The 14,476-nt window shown below is 51.7% G+C and overlaps 1 protein-coding gene across 1 annotated transcript in view; it reads right to left on the reverse strand.

The window, feature by feature from the left end:
• The window catches only part of TCF7 (transcription factor 7 (T-cell specific, HMG-box)), an 82,328-nt gene that overhangs the window by 18,993 nt on the left and 48,859 nt on the right, over positions 1-14,476 (reverse strand). The window contains exons 3-4 of the mRNA XM_009322778.1: positions 4,864-4,996; positions 1,641-1,731 (exon numbers count right to left, since the gene is read on the reverse strand). Of these exons, the coding sequence (XP_009321053.1) occupies positions 1,641-1,731; positions 4,864-4,996 (224 nt within the window). The remainder of the gene's footprint in view (positions 1-1,640; positions 1,732-4,863; positions 4,997-14,476) is intronic.

Consider the following 14,476-nt stretch of genomic DNA (forward strand, 5'->3'; position numbering starts at 1 on the left):
AATTTTGGGCAGGCAAAAGGATGAGCGAAGGTTCTATTAGACACACGCGCTTCAAGGTGCTGCTCTCTGCTCCATCAGGCTGGTCTGCCGTTTGTTGCTTTACCATATCTGCTCTGTTAGTCACTAATGAACGTGTCTGACGAGGTTGCTTGAGGATGCCAAACCCCGCAGATGCTGGGGCAGCTCTCAGCAATGCAAACTCCCTCTGCCACCAACTGAACGACAGAACCTCATGCAAACCAGACATTTTCCCCTCTGCGCGCCCAGGGCTGCCCTTAACAGCATCCCACCCCAAGAGCGGACCTTGCATTTGGCAAACAGGCTCCTTTCTCACCCCCAACTATTTTTTTCATGTTATAGCACAGTCACCCCAGTACTTGTTTTTCCTGAGGATGAATCATATCATATGAGGAGTTAAATCATCGCCCAAGAGTAGCAGATTTAGCACAGAAGGCAAAATGTAATCTCTTTGAAGCCGAACTCTGTATCAAAGGCCTCAGCCTCTGTTTCCTTGTGGTTAAATATCTGGAACATGAAATTCATAAACAAAACAAAACAAAAAGCTAACATTTTACTTTGTGTTTTAACATACTTCGCCTCTCCCATTTTGCAATACCTTCTTGTACCTGGAGGTCTCCGCCAGGCTTTGCTGGGGTTTTATCAGCCAGCACCAGGGGGGGATCTGGCTGCCTGCCCCCACGATCGCCCTCCCTGCCCTCTCCCCCCGTCCTGGCTACCCTGACCCGCCGCCTGCAGCCACCAGCCTCCCCGCGAGCCTCTGCAAGGTCCCTGCGTCACCGACCAGGATTAAACATTAATCTGAAGAGTGACGATGCCCACACGGCACCGCCCACCAGACCCGCTCCCTCGGTGTGCTTACGATCACGGTGACAAAAGCCAGTGGCAATGACCACGGAGCACACCCCGGTGTATTTTTAACTCGTGTCCCTGGGGCAGGTTTCCCAACGGGCTGTGCTTTGTGGGATGCTCCTCGGGGCTGGCCCATGCAGGGGGGACTTTTTGGGAGTGCTCCAGCTCATGGTCCATCCCTCCCCAACCCCCCTGGGGCAGCGGGTGCTGCCGAGCCGGCTGTGCTGAGACCATGCTGCGGGTACCAGGGTTGTTCGCTGGGGCAGGTCTCTGCCACAGTGTATTTTTTCCCCGGGTGTCAGACCCTGAGAGGCAGATGGAGCATCCCGCTGGATTACGCCACACCGGCAGCATGCTCAGGGAAAGCACAGGTTGTGTCGAAAACCCAAGCGAGGGAGAAAATTACCTCCTACTCAAAAAGAGAGGCTTTTCTTGTGATTAGGAGAGGTGGGTAGGAAGCTCTCCCTGGGTTTCCTAATCCGCACAGGCAGCTAGGTGTAAGGCAAGAGGCGGTTTTGAATCGGGCAGGTTGTAACCTCGCTCCAGGAATGGCCCAGCTGAGGCAAAGCCTTCAGCCTCTCCGCGGATCTGCTCCCCATCTCTAAATCAGGGCTAAATCCTCCTCCCCATGACGCAGAAGGGATGAAGCCAGGGGAAAGCACCGTGGAGGTTACGGAGCACGGCTGCACACGGTTTGTTCAATAAACCGTCCCCCGTACAGAGCAGCCAGTGGGCTGGGGGCTGCGCGGGGCCAAGCCCTCCACACTCACCATCCCATCGACGGCGTGATCTGTCCAACTCCACCGGGAGGGAGGGGGTAGAAACCGGGGATGTCTGAGGTCTGGGAAGGACGGTGCACTCCTGGGAGAAGGGAGAAGGAGATCAGTTGGATCCAGCACCGCGCTCCCTGGCTGACCCGGGCTGCTCCCGACCCCCTGGCTGCTCCATCTACGGGCACTTGTGGGCAGCAGGGCATATATGTGAAATAGCTGTCTGCAAGTGGCAGGATATTATAATTGCCCTTTTTATTGCTGTGGTTCTCACTGTGGGGATGTGGTGGATCATCCAGGTTGCTGCAGAATCACAAACACTGGTGCAACGGGGTGGGGAAAGCAGCTTGCTCCTGCACAAGCATCATCCCTGCTCCGTGCCACCCTGAGGCCAAGCAGCAACTTGCTTTGGTAAGGATTCGATGGACTCTGGACATCCCTCTGCCCTTCCCAGAGAGCCTGTTCAGGTGCACAACTGATGGTCAAAGCCGTTCCTACAGCCCCTTCCCATCAGTCACCCCCGGGACCCCACGTGAGCGGCCAGCAGGGATGCTCCAGCAGGCATCACTTCTATCTTGATTTTAAACAATTTGAGTCCCCGTTCAAAGCAATCGTTTTGCGGGCTCTGTGGGTGCCAAGGAACGGCGGAGGTGGGTGTGGTGCCAGGTGGGAATTCACCCTTTGCACGGGGAATCCCTGTGTGATCTTCAAAGCTGCTGGCATGGGTGGCATGGCCAGAGGAGACAGCCGCAGCATCTATCCGTTACTATCTGGACTTGAAAACAGCCTGCGGAGCCGGGGCTGCGGGTGGGACTCAGACAACCGTGGTGCTGCTGGCAAAAGCAGCCCCCAGCTGACCCCCGGATTGGAAAACTGGAGGGGAGCTGGGGCTGAGCTCTGCCGCAGCATCGTGTAATGCTGACTGCTAATGAGCCTCAGACAAAAAATCGTGTACAGAGATTGTCCAGCAGCTGTCCTGGGCAATAAATACATTGAATAAATTGGTGATTAGTTGCAAGCAGTTTTCAAACTCAGAAGTCTGGATTATTCTCCTAGGTGTATTAATGATAAATTATTAATTAGGAATGACGCCAACAGATTCCAAACATCTTGTTAGGAGTTAGCTAAAATAAATATATAACTGAACCAAAAGGAATGTATAACTTAGCATGAGATTTACCTACAGCTATACTCAAGTGGGACACAGCAGCCCCTGAAGGTCAAACAAAACCAGCATCCGCATTAGGCAGCTGCCAGGATTTTCTGAGATCTGGACCTCCAACAATACAAGTTGCGTAAGCCAGAGCACAAGTTATTCTCGCTGGCCCAGTGGTTGGGGCACCAGAAGATCCTGCTTGTATTTCCTTGTCTGTGTGTCCTTGGGCTACTGTGAAATACTTTAAAGGGATGCTGTGAGAATGAGTACGACGGTGACTCTCAAGCGCTTACACTAGGTGATAATGGGAGATATTTCAGCGATGAAAATAGAGACGGGACACATCCAGAACGATCGGGGAAGGAAACCCTCGCCCCAGCAGTGTAGGGATGGGGGATGCAAAGCTGATCACAGCTGCACCACGGAGGCAGGTCCCAGTTGAGGACGATGGTCTGAACCTCTCCATAAATCGGACCTGGGGGGGTCTCCGGGATGGACAGACTCCCCCTGCCTCCGACGTAAATGTACAGGCTAAATGGGAAAGGGGAGACTGGAAAGTGCCTGCACTGAGGGTGCAGGCGGGTGTGAGGCCAGAGGACAGCTTCCCAGAATTACTGACCCACCGCAGAGACAAATGCTTAGGGACTACTCCACTGCTGATTGTAGCCTCCATGGAGGGATATAACCAGCTCATCCTTGGGTGAGCTGCTCCCGTATTGCTTAAGGCTTTCCAGTGAGTCCCTGGAGGCAGCTCACAGCGAGGGGCTTTCGGAGGGGGCAGTGCTCTTGCAAGGCATCTGCAAAGGCAGCGTGAAGGAAGGTTTGTCGGGTCACCTTCCCTGGAGACTTAGAAATCTGCACGCTTCCTCTCGAGATTCAGAAATCTGCCATTAGCTGAGCTTTTAATAGGTTTATTTTGTTTACTCTTCATATTTTTTTGCTGAGTTTATTATACTCTGGTGGCTGACAAGCAATGTGCTGGCTGGAAGAAAACCAGGATGTGCCTGGGTATCTCTTACACCGGACCTAAATCCTCCCCACCAGCATCCCTGATGAGTCCAGAACGTGGCCTCCGGGTTCAGACCAGGGATAATTCAGCATGTCCTCCAGCCAAGAGCACCCTCGATACCCCATCATTTTAGCAATGATGTTAACTCAGCGAAGCTGATGTCTCCGGGACAGTTTGGATCACCCTTGGGTGGAGGCCTTTGCCCAAATCACAACAGCTGGTTTTGTGCCTCCATTTTCGCACTGATTTCTGGGCTCTGATGGACCCTGAATCTTTTCCTGTATATAGTTCGACACAAAACTGTGAATTCGCTTGCTTTCACATGAAATCAAGACCAGGTTTGTGCAAAAGCCTGAGTAATCTCAACGGATGTTCAAAGATCCTGTTGCACTAACATAAGGTTGAGAAAAGTTTGATTTTACACTCAGCTTGCCAGTAACCCACGAAGAATAATGGGCTGGGGTGAATTCCTGTGCACATACCTATATTTTACAGTTCAGGGTTTAATCTCTACCTACTGTACTTTCCTCTGTAGCCTCACGAGCTAATTGACGTGTCCTGGACTCACACAGGAACCCAAAGAGCCAAACCGTGTGACAACCACATAACGTGTGGCTATGGACACACACATATAACAATCCAGTTAGCTATCAGACACCGATCCTATTTAGTCAAAATATTTCCTGTTTCAAGCCTTTATTTTCTCAAAATGACAACCTGACAACAGTTTGGGTATGAGTCAAAGGAAAGATTACTTTCCATTTTCTGGTTGACTCTTACGCATCATCTCGCAGGCTCTGGTCTGCTACAGGACAGCTTGCACAGAGAATTGAGCACACTTGATCAGCAGGGTTGGCACTTTCGATATCAAACTCCCCTTGACCAGGATTACAAAGCATTGCCAATAAGCTAAAACTCCTACTGCTAAGCAATGCCCCTGCTGACCAAAGCTCTTGGCTTTTCCCATTGATTCGGGACCAGGAAGGTGACAGCCTTGATCCCAGTGGTCTCCAGCACTGTCCCCCTCCCACCACGCAGATCCCCAGCGGTGCCATTACCTTGTTTCTGGTTGATGTCGGCGGGCAAGTGGGGCGAGTGGGAGCCGTGGCTGAAATGGTCGTTGCTGTAAGGGATGAGCGGGGTGAGCGGGTGGACTCCGTGGGACGGCTGCACGACGGGAACTTTGTTGGACTGCAAGACACAAGGAGGGAGAGGGCTCAGAAATCATCGAGCTCCATGAGCAAGGAGGGCCGGTGCCCTTTGCAGTCCCGTCGCCGCAAGTGAGGCTGGGAAATACTGAAAGTCCCCAGTGTCTCTCAAGGGCAAACCAGAAAAAGCCCTTGCCTACTTAAATAAACACTGCAGCACCCTGCAAGAACAGCTGGAGACGATTGCATGGGTAGGGGGAGAACAGCTCAAATCAACATGAAGTTTTCAAAATTCAGAAGAACTATTTTTCATTAATTTCCAGTATCTTTCCTTCCAGGATGAATGCTACAAGCATGTTACCCAACGCATTGCTCGTTTTCTGCCTTGTGCTACCACAGGGTCTAAATCTGGACTTTCACATCCTGCACATTCACTCTGAAAGCCATGCTCAGGCTTTCCTAAGGGGGGGTCTCAAGCAGGGAGAGCCATACTGAGGGCAATGCCTTTGAAACCGTGATGTGGTCACCAGCAATGACCACATTTCTGGTCTGAGCTGGGTGGGAAATTCCCCTGGGTCTGAGCTCCAGCACTGGGAGAAGGACTGGAGGGAGCTGAGGCAGCACTAGGGATGCAACAAACCCAGGAAAATTTAAAGAAGAAAAATCCAATCTCCTCTTGCAGCTACTCCTGGTTACGCACAGCGAGGCCATCGGAGCCCAACATCTTTGTAAAAGGTGCTTTTTTGTGAACACAACTGGGAGTACTTCTGCGTGTTGGAGCAGAGAGAGGGGAACCTGTTCAAAAGAGCTGCACAGCTGTAAGGAAAACACACACACACACACACACACACACACGCACGCGCTGCCGTCTACTGCCAGCCTCCTTGCCTCAAGCGTCTCGAGCTGCTTCCTACATGCCCGGTTTCGCCCATGGTTGCCTTTAAACCCAAACTGACTTTGCCTTGGTGGTGGAATGTTAGGATTCGTCCCAGATAAATCCAGAAAGAGAAACAGGAACTGACAGCACCCCAAAACAGGGAGAAAATGAGAACAGACCAGGTAAGACAGCTCTCCAGGGGCTAGGAGCCCGGTATTGCTAGCCAGACCTCTTGTGTCCCACCAGGACATCTACAGATGATTTGCTGCGTGACTTTTGACAAGTCATTTACGATCTCTGGACTTGATTCACTGGTGCCTTTCACTTTGGTAATGATTTTGCTCAGGCAGAATGAGCACGAAACGCCAGTTGGCTTTGGTGGAGGTGGCGCAGCTGGAGCCGATGGCTCTGGAGGACCTGCCCTGGACCTCTCCCTGCCGCAGCGAGATGTTTGCCCAGCAGCTCAAGAGCCCTGGGCAAGTCCTGCGTTTTGCATCCCTGCTCTGAGGAGGAAACCCATGAAGCGGAAAGGAAAACAGACCGATGGAGACGCCGCTTTACATTCGTCTTTCCCTCAAAGGTTTGCTCATGCAAATAAAAACCAAGAGGCATGCAGGTTTGCATTTAAGAATGAATGAAAACCCTAATTCCTGATGCTTACCAGGTGTAGATCTACCGCGTCCAGTGGGATACTGGGAATGTAACCCCCCTCCCCAGAACAAACTGGTGTGGTACAGGCGTTCCTGTCCTACAGCAGGGCCATGGGCTATGTGGTTTTCCCATCCAGAGCGGCGCTGGGCTGGCTCCTGCTTAGTTAAACACATGTTTGGAAATCTGAGCTTTCACTATTCTTGTCCGTGAAATGAGATGAAGAATAGCTTTTCAGTGATATTTCTAAAATTAGCTATGGTTTAGCTTATTTAAGAGCCAGAAAGCCTAAATTAGGGATATGCAGTTCTATGTGTACATTTTAACGTGATACTGGAGCAGAACGAGCTTGATGCTGAGCTGTTTTGAAAACCTCAACTTAAGCATTTCTGCCGCTCAAAGTGGGGCAGATCTTTCCTTCCCATTCGCACCGTGCCTGATCCAAAGCACAGCACCATCCACCAGCCAGCCTCGCTGCCCCACGACTGTTAACAGCTTTCAGAGCAACGACAGAAGACACAGACCACTACAAAGGCAGTTGAACAGTCCTGATGCTGATCCACAGGATACCTCAACAGTGAAAAGCACAGAGCATGTGCGGTTACAGCAAAGGCACGGGCTGTCCTTCTTCCCCATCAAAGCAGAACATGGTAGCTTGGTGGTACAATAGGTTGCAGCTCAGTTACTCAGATTTTCCGTCAATTCAACATCTTGTTTCCCACCTGTAAGAAGAACTGGCCTTCTCCATGTGCCTTCTACGTTTGCACTTGCCTTGCTCAAAAACTTTTCTCCTACTCTTTAAAGTCATAAAAAGCTGGTGGGGAAGGATGCTCAGGAGGAAGGCAAGACAAAAATTTCTGCAAGAGGCTATTCATCCCCCTCCCACTTTCTCCATTCGGGAGTTCGTTACAGGAACCCGTCTCCCACATTGAACCAACCAAGGGAAGGAGGAAACATTGCACAAAGATCTGGAGAAACAGAGAAGACTCATGCAGTGTTGATCCCCATTTGAAACACTGCAGCCGCTAATGGTTGGGGTCCGTGGCCATGTCCGCAGCTCCTGGTCTTCACCAGATGCGCTGTGGCTGCCACACGCATCTTTGCTATGAAATCATACCTCGTTTATAGAAATCTGTACGCCAGAGAAATGGTATCAATTCCTCTTTTTTACAAGGTCTAGATTTAGTTTCTGAAATCAGCTGCAGCGCATGAACCTTGAAGAGGCTTTTCAAAGCCAGAACTTACCAGCTGACAATGTCTTATGCCATAAAATTAACCCCATGTAAATGTTTTCTGCCCAGCAGACTGATTTAACATGAGGGCAGTTGGTTTGGTGTCCTCTCACAGGTCCCCTGGGAGGACGCAGGGTGGTGCTGGCTGGGGCATCAAGGCGATGCGCTGCGGTTTGGTGAAGCATCTTATTGCGTCTCCTCCCTAAAGCCGTGTTTCAGTACAACTCAGAGCAGTGGTGGTGGAGCTGCTCGCTACCCACCCGCCCAAAATAACGCAGCTGGTGCTCAGCGACACGGCCCCAACCCCGAGTCACCCCAAGGCACCTCCCACCCTTTGGCAGCTGCGGTGGGACACGAAAGGGGTCTGAGGACAGCTTTGTCTCACCTCTCCCAGCACAGCCCTTTGAGGGCAGGTTGGGGAATGAGCTGTGCAACCACGACCTTGCTACAGAAATGTACAGCATTTACAGCAACACCAATATCCAGAGGGGACGGAGCAGCAGAATGGGTTTTGCAAGCCTAGAGGGCCTTTTTCCCCTCTCAAATTTGCCGAATTGCAACTCTCCTAAGTGCCCACCTCCCTGGTGAGTGGTGCCTGCTCGGGTCGCCGTGTGCCTCGTGCCGGCAGCCGGCGCTGCTCAGTGCTGGGGCGCACACCGACCCTGCAGCGCATCACCCTTCTGGCATTAATCAGCCCCCATCAACCTGGCTGAAAATAATTAACAAAAAAAAAAAAGACTGTGAGGGAAGAAGCTCCCACTTTGAAGCCAAGAAGTGACTTTAATAACTAGAGGTAATTGGATGAGCAAAAAGAAAACGCAGTCGCATTAATTATTAAGAAAGACTAATTGTTGGCAAGGCAAAATTAGGAGACCTCACCGCTCACGCATGGGTGTCTGACTGCGATAGCAGCTTGAGGCTAGCTAGAAAACTCTCCTTTCGCTGAGCACACACAAACCCAGCAGGTCTTTCGCATGAGGATCGCCCTCACCATCAGAGCCGCAATGTTATTCGGCTCCGAGGCGCCTGGTCAGGCACAGCATCCTTCGCCTTTGCTCCCATCCCACATTACACGTGCCCAGCAAGGGCTGCAGCTGGGCTGCAGCATGCTCCGGCCACCGGCAGCCGTGGGGTTATCCAAGCCTGCCAGCACGGTGCTGGTTGATCAGAACTATAAATGAGGTTTTTTTTAAGCAAAATGTGGGTTTTTCATTAGAAAATGGTGAGAGATTGTAATCAAACGTTTTCTGGAAAGCACCTCGTGTTAGCAAGTATTTTGACTCCTTTGTTAAGACTGATCTGTTTAGTGGTAACATGCTAAAAATGAGTAGTTTTACTTTGCTGGCTTGACAGAGTTTTTTTCTTTTAAATTGATTTTTTTCCTAAGCTAATCTTAGCAAAATGTAGCACGGAAGGTCAAAAGCTAAAATTTGAGTGAAATGATCAAACCAAAAAATTTCCATGAACTGCAATACTCTGGGTTTTTAGCTCTGTGCAAGTATTAGAAAAAAATTGTAAAGAATTTTTTCTGCTTGGATCAGTTTAGGAAAAGAAACGAATAAAAAAATAAAGAAGTGAATGTTTTGTAACCCGTGAAAACTATTCCTTGCCACAACTGAGAGCAGCTATTAAAAGCAGCAGTGGTCACACCAAGCTGCCTGGGTGGCTGCTGGGGACCCCAGCATCCTCCCGGTGCTGGGCTGCACTGCTGCTCCTACGGGTGGGAATTTTTTTAATTAATTTTCTGGTAGAAGACAACTCGTAACTAAAATCAAGCAACTAATTCTACTGCCCCTTCCAACACTTGGTGCCCAATTTAGCGAAAAAGGGTTTGCTAAATTTCACGATGGCTGCACCAAGCACCCAGGATCGGTCCTCGCACGGGGCGGTCGGGGCTGCGTACCCGACCCGCACCATGGCGAGTTGTTTAATACATTAAAGGAGAAGAGTAAACCTGTCTGCCACAGTTCAGATTACACCAACCGAATAAAGGAGCTCATCTTACAAGGTTGATCTTGATCTGCCCTGTTGCACACAGGCACAAAGCATCTTTCCTAGGAATAACCCCTTCTCGGTTTTGATGACTGTATTTCAAGAGTTTTTACGTTTTCCCCAGATTTTGAACAAAAACAACCTAAGTGAAAAGCTGGCTTTTTCACAGTTTGTTTTTAAGGCAAAATCACATAGATGACACTGTTTTGTAGGAAAGAAACTTACATTTTACAGATTTCCCGTATGTTTGAAATAATAGAACGAATTTAATAATTTGCTCTCACTTTATAAAAGTCAGCCCTAAGCCCCCAGGAGACGTACCGCGCCGTCAGCCAATTCTGAATGTGCAAAAACTGAGTATCATTCACAGCATCAACCGGCTCCCCACTCTGAGCGGGGAAAACTCCACTCAAGTTTCTTCCACAGGATTTCTGGACATCTTAATCCTGCTACGCCACTTCTGTATGGTTTTTTTACAAGGTGCTTTAACAGCTACTCTGAAATGAGAGGGTGTGCGTTTGCAGATGAGCCAGCTGGGGCTTCATCACGGGAAAGCAGCTCCGGCATTCGGGCTCCAGCTGAGAACAACTTCTGCAGAGTCAGCATCGGAGAGGTGGGGTGCTCCCAGCTGACGGGGACCCCGAATGCACAGGGGATCTCATAGGCATAGGGGACCCCGCAGGCATAGGAGACTTCACACGCATAAGGGACCTGAAACGCATGGGAGGCTGCAGGCATTGTGGGTCCCATAAACACAGGGGATCCCCTGCACATATGGGATGCCCTGCACATAGGGGACCCCGTGCACACAGGGGACCCCATGCACATAGGAGACTCCTCGCACACAGAGAACTCCATGCACATGGGGACCCTGCAGGCCAGGGAACAGGGACAGACTGTCAGGACTGTGCACAGCACCAGCGTGGCTGGGGCCCAGCACCTTTGGGGACATGACTCCAAGGGGTGCTGAGCTCCCCATGAAGAATAATGGGGTGCTGCCTGCCCCTTGCATGAACCTCAGCTCCCAGACACCAATCACACCCTGCCTGCAAAGGCACCGGCCAACACCCCAGACAGCCGAAATCCCTGTGGTCAGCCGAAAAGGCAGCAAAAGAGGGACCAGCCTGTCAGAAAGCCCTGCACTGCAGGAGCCACCGGCCTTCCTGCCAGCCCCTCCGCAGATGCAGATGAGCTTGCAGGGAGAGGAAAGCCCCATAACCCCTCTGTGATGCCTGGAGCCAGGTGCCCCCATCACCCCGGGCCGTGCTGGCCCTGGCGGCTGCCTCCCGGGCGAGGGGAGGCTGGAAGCACCCCGGGGGGTGCAGGATTCATCCCCCGCGGCACGGAGGCACGAAGCGCCCTGTAGCACGAGCCAGTGGCCAGGGAGAGCGCTGTGGTTTCCAGCCTCACCGGGGAGCCGAGCCGCGGTGAGGCGAGATTAGTCACGTCACTTTCAAATTTTCCCACATCACCGGCCCCAAAAATAGTGAAACGAAAAAGCCGTGGGCCAGCCCGGCAGCGGCCGGCGTGGGGCGAGGGGCCCGGCCAAGGGATGGCAGCTTGGGCTGGCGGTTGGGCCACGCCCGCGGCTGACACACCCAAGGCAGAGGGAGGCAGAAGGGGTTTCGGCAGCCCGAGAGCCCCGTGCCGCCGGCTGTGCCATGTGTCCAGCTTCTGGGAGCAGCCCCCAGGGCCAGTGCTGGCTCAGAGCAGCTGGATGGGGTGAGCGCTCAGCACATCTCTGTGCTCCTCTGCCCTGCTCGGGTGTCTCCGGGGTGAAAGCCCTGGGTGCAGCGCACGTGCTGCAAACTGCAGTCTGGCCCCAAGTCTCCCCAAATGTGTTTGCTTCGACGTCACTTCTCAGAGAGGGTGAGATGAGTTGACGCACCGGCTATGAAAAACAAAACCTATGAAATTTTGCTGTTGCTGATTCAATGAGGAATTCATTCCTTTTCACTGCAAAATTAGTCATCGTGCCACAGAAAGAAAGGTATAAGGTCAGGCTGCACTGAGCATGCACTGCTGCTGGGGAAGGTACCCGTTACTGGGGGGAATGTGCCTTTTGCTCTTTATCCAACGATCAATCCAAATTAGCTATTTATTAGGGACATATTATTAGGGACATTACTGGGTACATCCCACAGCATCGGATCTGCTTCTGGGAGGGCTCGCAGGGCAACACTGTCATTCAGGGTGCTCGGGGACCCGGAGCCCGTGACTCAAACCCAGCCCTGCACAGTTTCAGGGCACCTCCAAGTTCTGATAAAATCTCCCAGCTCGGGGCCCCAGACCGTGTCAGCAGACACCTTCACCCCTTGTTTCCCTGTGGTGTTGCACCAGGAGATGCTGCGATAAAAGATCACCCCAAATACCCACTGCAGACTGTTTTTGGCACTGACTGCAAGCGCCGGGGCCGGAGCCCTCGGCAGCCCACGGGCAAAGGCAGCGTCGACTCATTTCTCGTCTCAGCACGTTTTTTTCTCTTTTCTCACTTTTGCTGCAGTCACATCGCTCCAGCCCGCTGTCGCAGCAGAAAGGAAACAGGGAAAGTTAAAGCCACCCACGCTCAGGTGCTGCCCTCACCCAGCCGTGCACCCCTCCAGCAAAGCCAAATTTTAGCAGCAGCAGCATCTCCCTGGCCGCTGCTTGGGCCTGGGTCACCCAGTGCAGCTGCAGCACGGAGGGCTGGATCCGGCCCTTACCCTCAGCACCACCAAGGGTTCCTCCAGGGACCAGAAGACCATGTCTCCCATGACCAGAAGAGCACCGCTGCCCTGCGCACACCATCTCTGCCTGGCCCAGAAGTGCTTACAAGCACTGGTAAAACAAAGGGGAAAGCAATAATTTGCAGCTATTAATTCTTGCATTAATTCTGCATATGAAATGCAGCAAGGAGCCGATCAGTTTAAGATACACATCGCACATACAGGCAAATATTGTCCTTGCTCAGGTTTTTATCCCTGCACTCTACATTTTGTGGTTGATGGAGTGTTACTCCCTCAACTCTTCCCTTTCCCTCTGATTTCCTTCAGCTTCTTTAAAATCCAGCTCTGCTTTGAAAATGCTCATAAGGCACCTGAGCAGCCCTGCTCTTTTTTGCACATCGAAGGGGATGCGCTCACCTTAGTGGCAAAACTCAGCTCCCGTGATGCTGACTCTCCCCTGCGACTTGACTCGGCTTGGGTATCAGGGGACAAGTTCCCCAGCGTTTAACACCTTCTGTGCCCCAGCACTCAGAGAGATGGCCAAGCTCCAGACACGATGGGGACAAATACAGAGAAAGAACTTCAAAACCTTTTAGAAGTTCTCAGTGACCTTCTGTGCTGCTGCTGGTTTCTGTTTTTAAGCAATTATGGTTATTATTTTTAAGTTAAACTCTGCAGGGGAAATAGCTGAGCTTTTCACCGTTTACGGGCACAGGAAGAGCCGTTTCACTTCTCAAGTATTTATCTTCTAAGAGAAAGATGTAGGTGGTTCTTAATGAAAAAAAAAAAAAAGGCGTGGAAAAATAAAGATCAAAAGTCCCTCCCAGAGGCTGCTCTCTTACGGTGACAGGGGGCAAGCGCGGAGGCAAGTACACCCCGTACTAGAGAAGAGAAACCCCCTGAAAAATGAACTTTTGGCATCACCGCCCAATGTTTACAGTCACATTCAGCAGAAGAGCCACCTCACTCCAGAAGCCCACTCAACTGTGCAGAAAGTCCCCTTGCTCTGCGCTCACCTTGCTCGGGAAACGTTGCTGCTGTGATGCTAAAAGCAGCTTCACAGTGGTACATCTGCTAAGGAGGGGACAGAAACACCCCCCGGTCCCGCAAAGGGTGACATTTGGCTTCGTGCAAACAAATGCCGGGGCAATATAACCCAGGGGCTGCACCACAACACCAAACCTCAGCTAGTTTCTCCCAAATGCAGGGGTAATATAACGGCGGGGGGGCATCGCACCCCCCCCAGCTATTTCCCCTGTTCTGCAACATCCATCCCTGGTTATTGCCTCTCCCGTGTTCTGGGCTACAGAGAAAAAAAAATCTCCGTCCCCTTCGTGCTAAGTGGTTCTGCGAATTTGAATCAAAAGCTGCAAACCCTGGAGTTACCGGTAACACTTGAGGCTTCAAATGAGAAGGCACTTACTTGACCCGCGGAGGCTGATAATATCTGACCTCCTTTATTTCGCTCTGCTTCTCAAAGACGAGTGGTCGGTCTGATACCCAGAATTAATCAGGAAAATGTCCAAGAGGGCAAGGGAGGAAAGCGAAATAAAAGTATGACACAGAGCCAAGGCTTGCCCTTCGGTGAGGCTCGAGACACCGTTTCCAAAGCACCAGAGACATTACCCTCTGTGTGCCCGGCCCACGGGCAGCACCAGGACCGGCTGAACCACAGGGTGCAAAGGCTGGGTGAAACACAGGGGGTTTGCACTGCACGAGCTGTGTCCCGTCTCAGGCACCAGCGGCCTGGGGCATTTTCACCGGTTTTGAGAAACCATTTGCAAACCCCTGCCCTAGCTGGGTCTTGGATCTGAGCCGAGGTGGCTTTGACGCTGGGTTGTCACATCCCTCCCTGCCGAGGACACGCTGGAGCAGTGGATGGAAAATCCTGTGAGATTTCTGGGCGCATCTGCCTGCGAATCAGCCCAACAGGAACCCTCCAGGTGCCAGTGCCGCGCAGTTTTTTGGAGGTGAATGTTTGCTTACACATCCCCTGGGCATCAGGAGAAGTCTCCTGGCTGCTCGGCTGGGCTTTTTCTTTCCATTTAAAACAAAAACAAAACCAGCCC

This window comes from Pygoscelis adeliae, unplaced genomic scaffold, assembly GCF_000699105.1.
Source record: "Pygoscelis adeliae isolate BGI_AS28 unplaced genomic scaffold, ASM69910v1 Scaffold34, whole genome shotgun sequence".
Lineage (NCBI taxonomy): Eukaryota > Metazoa > Chordata > Aves > Sphenisciformes > Spheniscidae > Pygoscelis > Pygoscelis adeliae.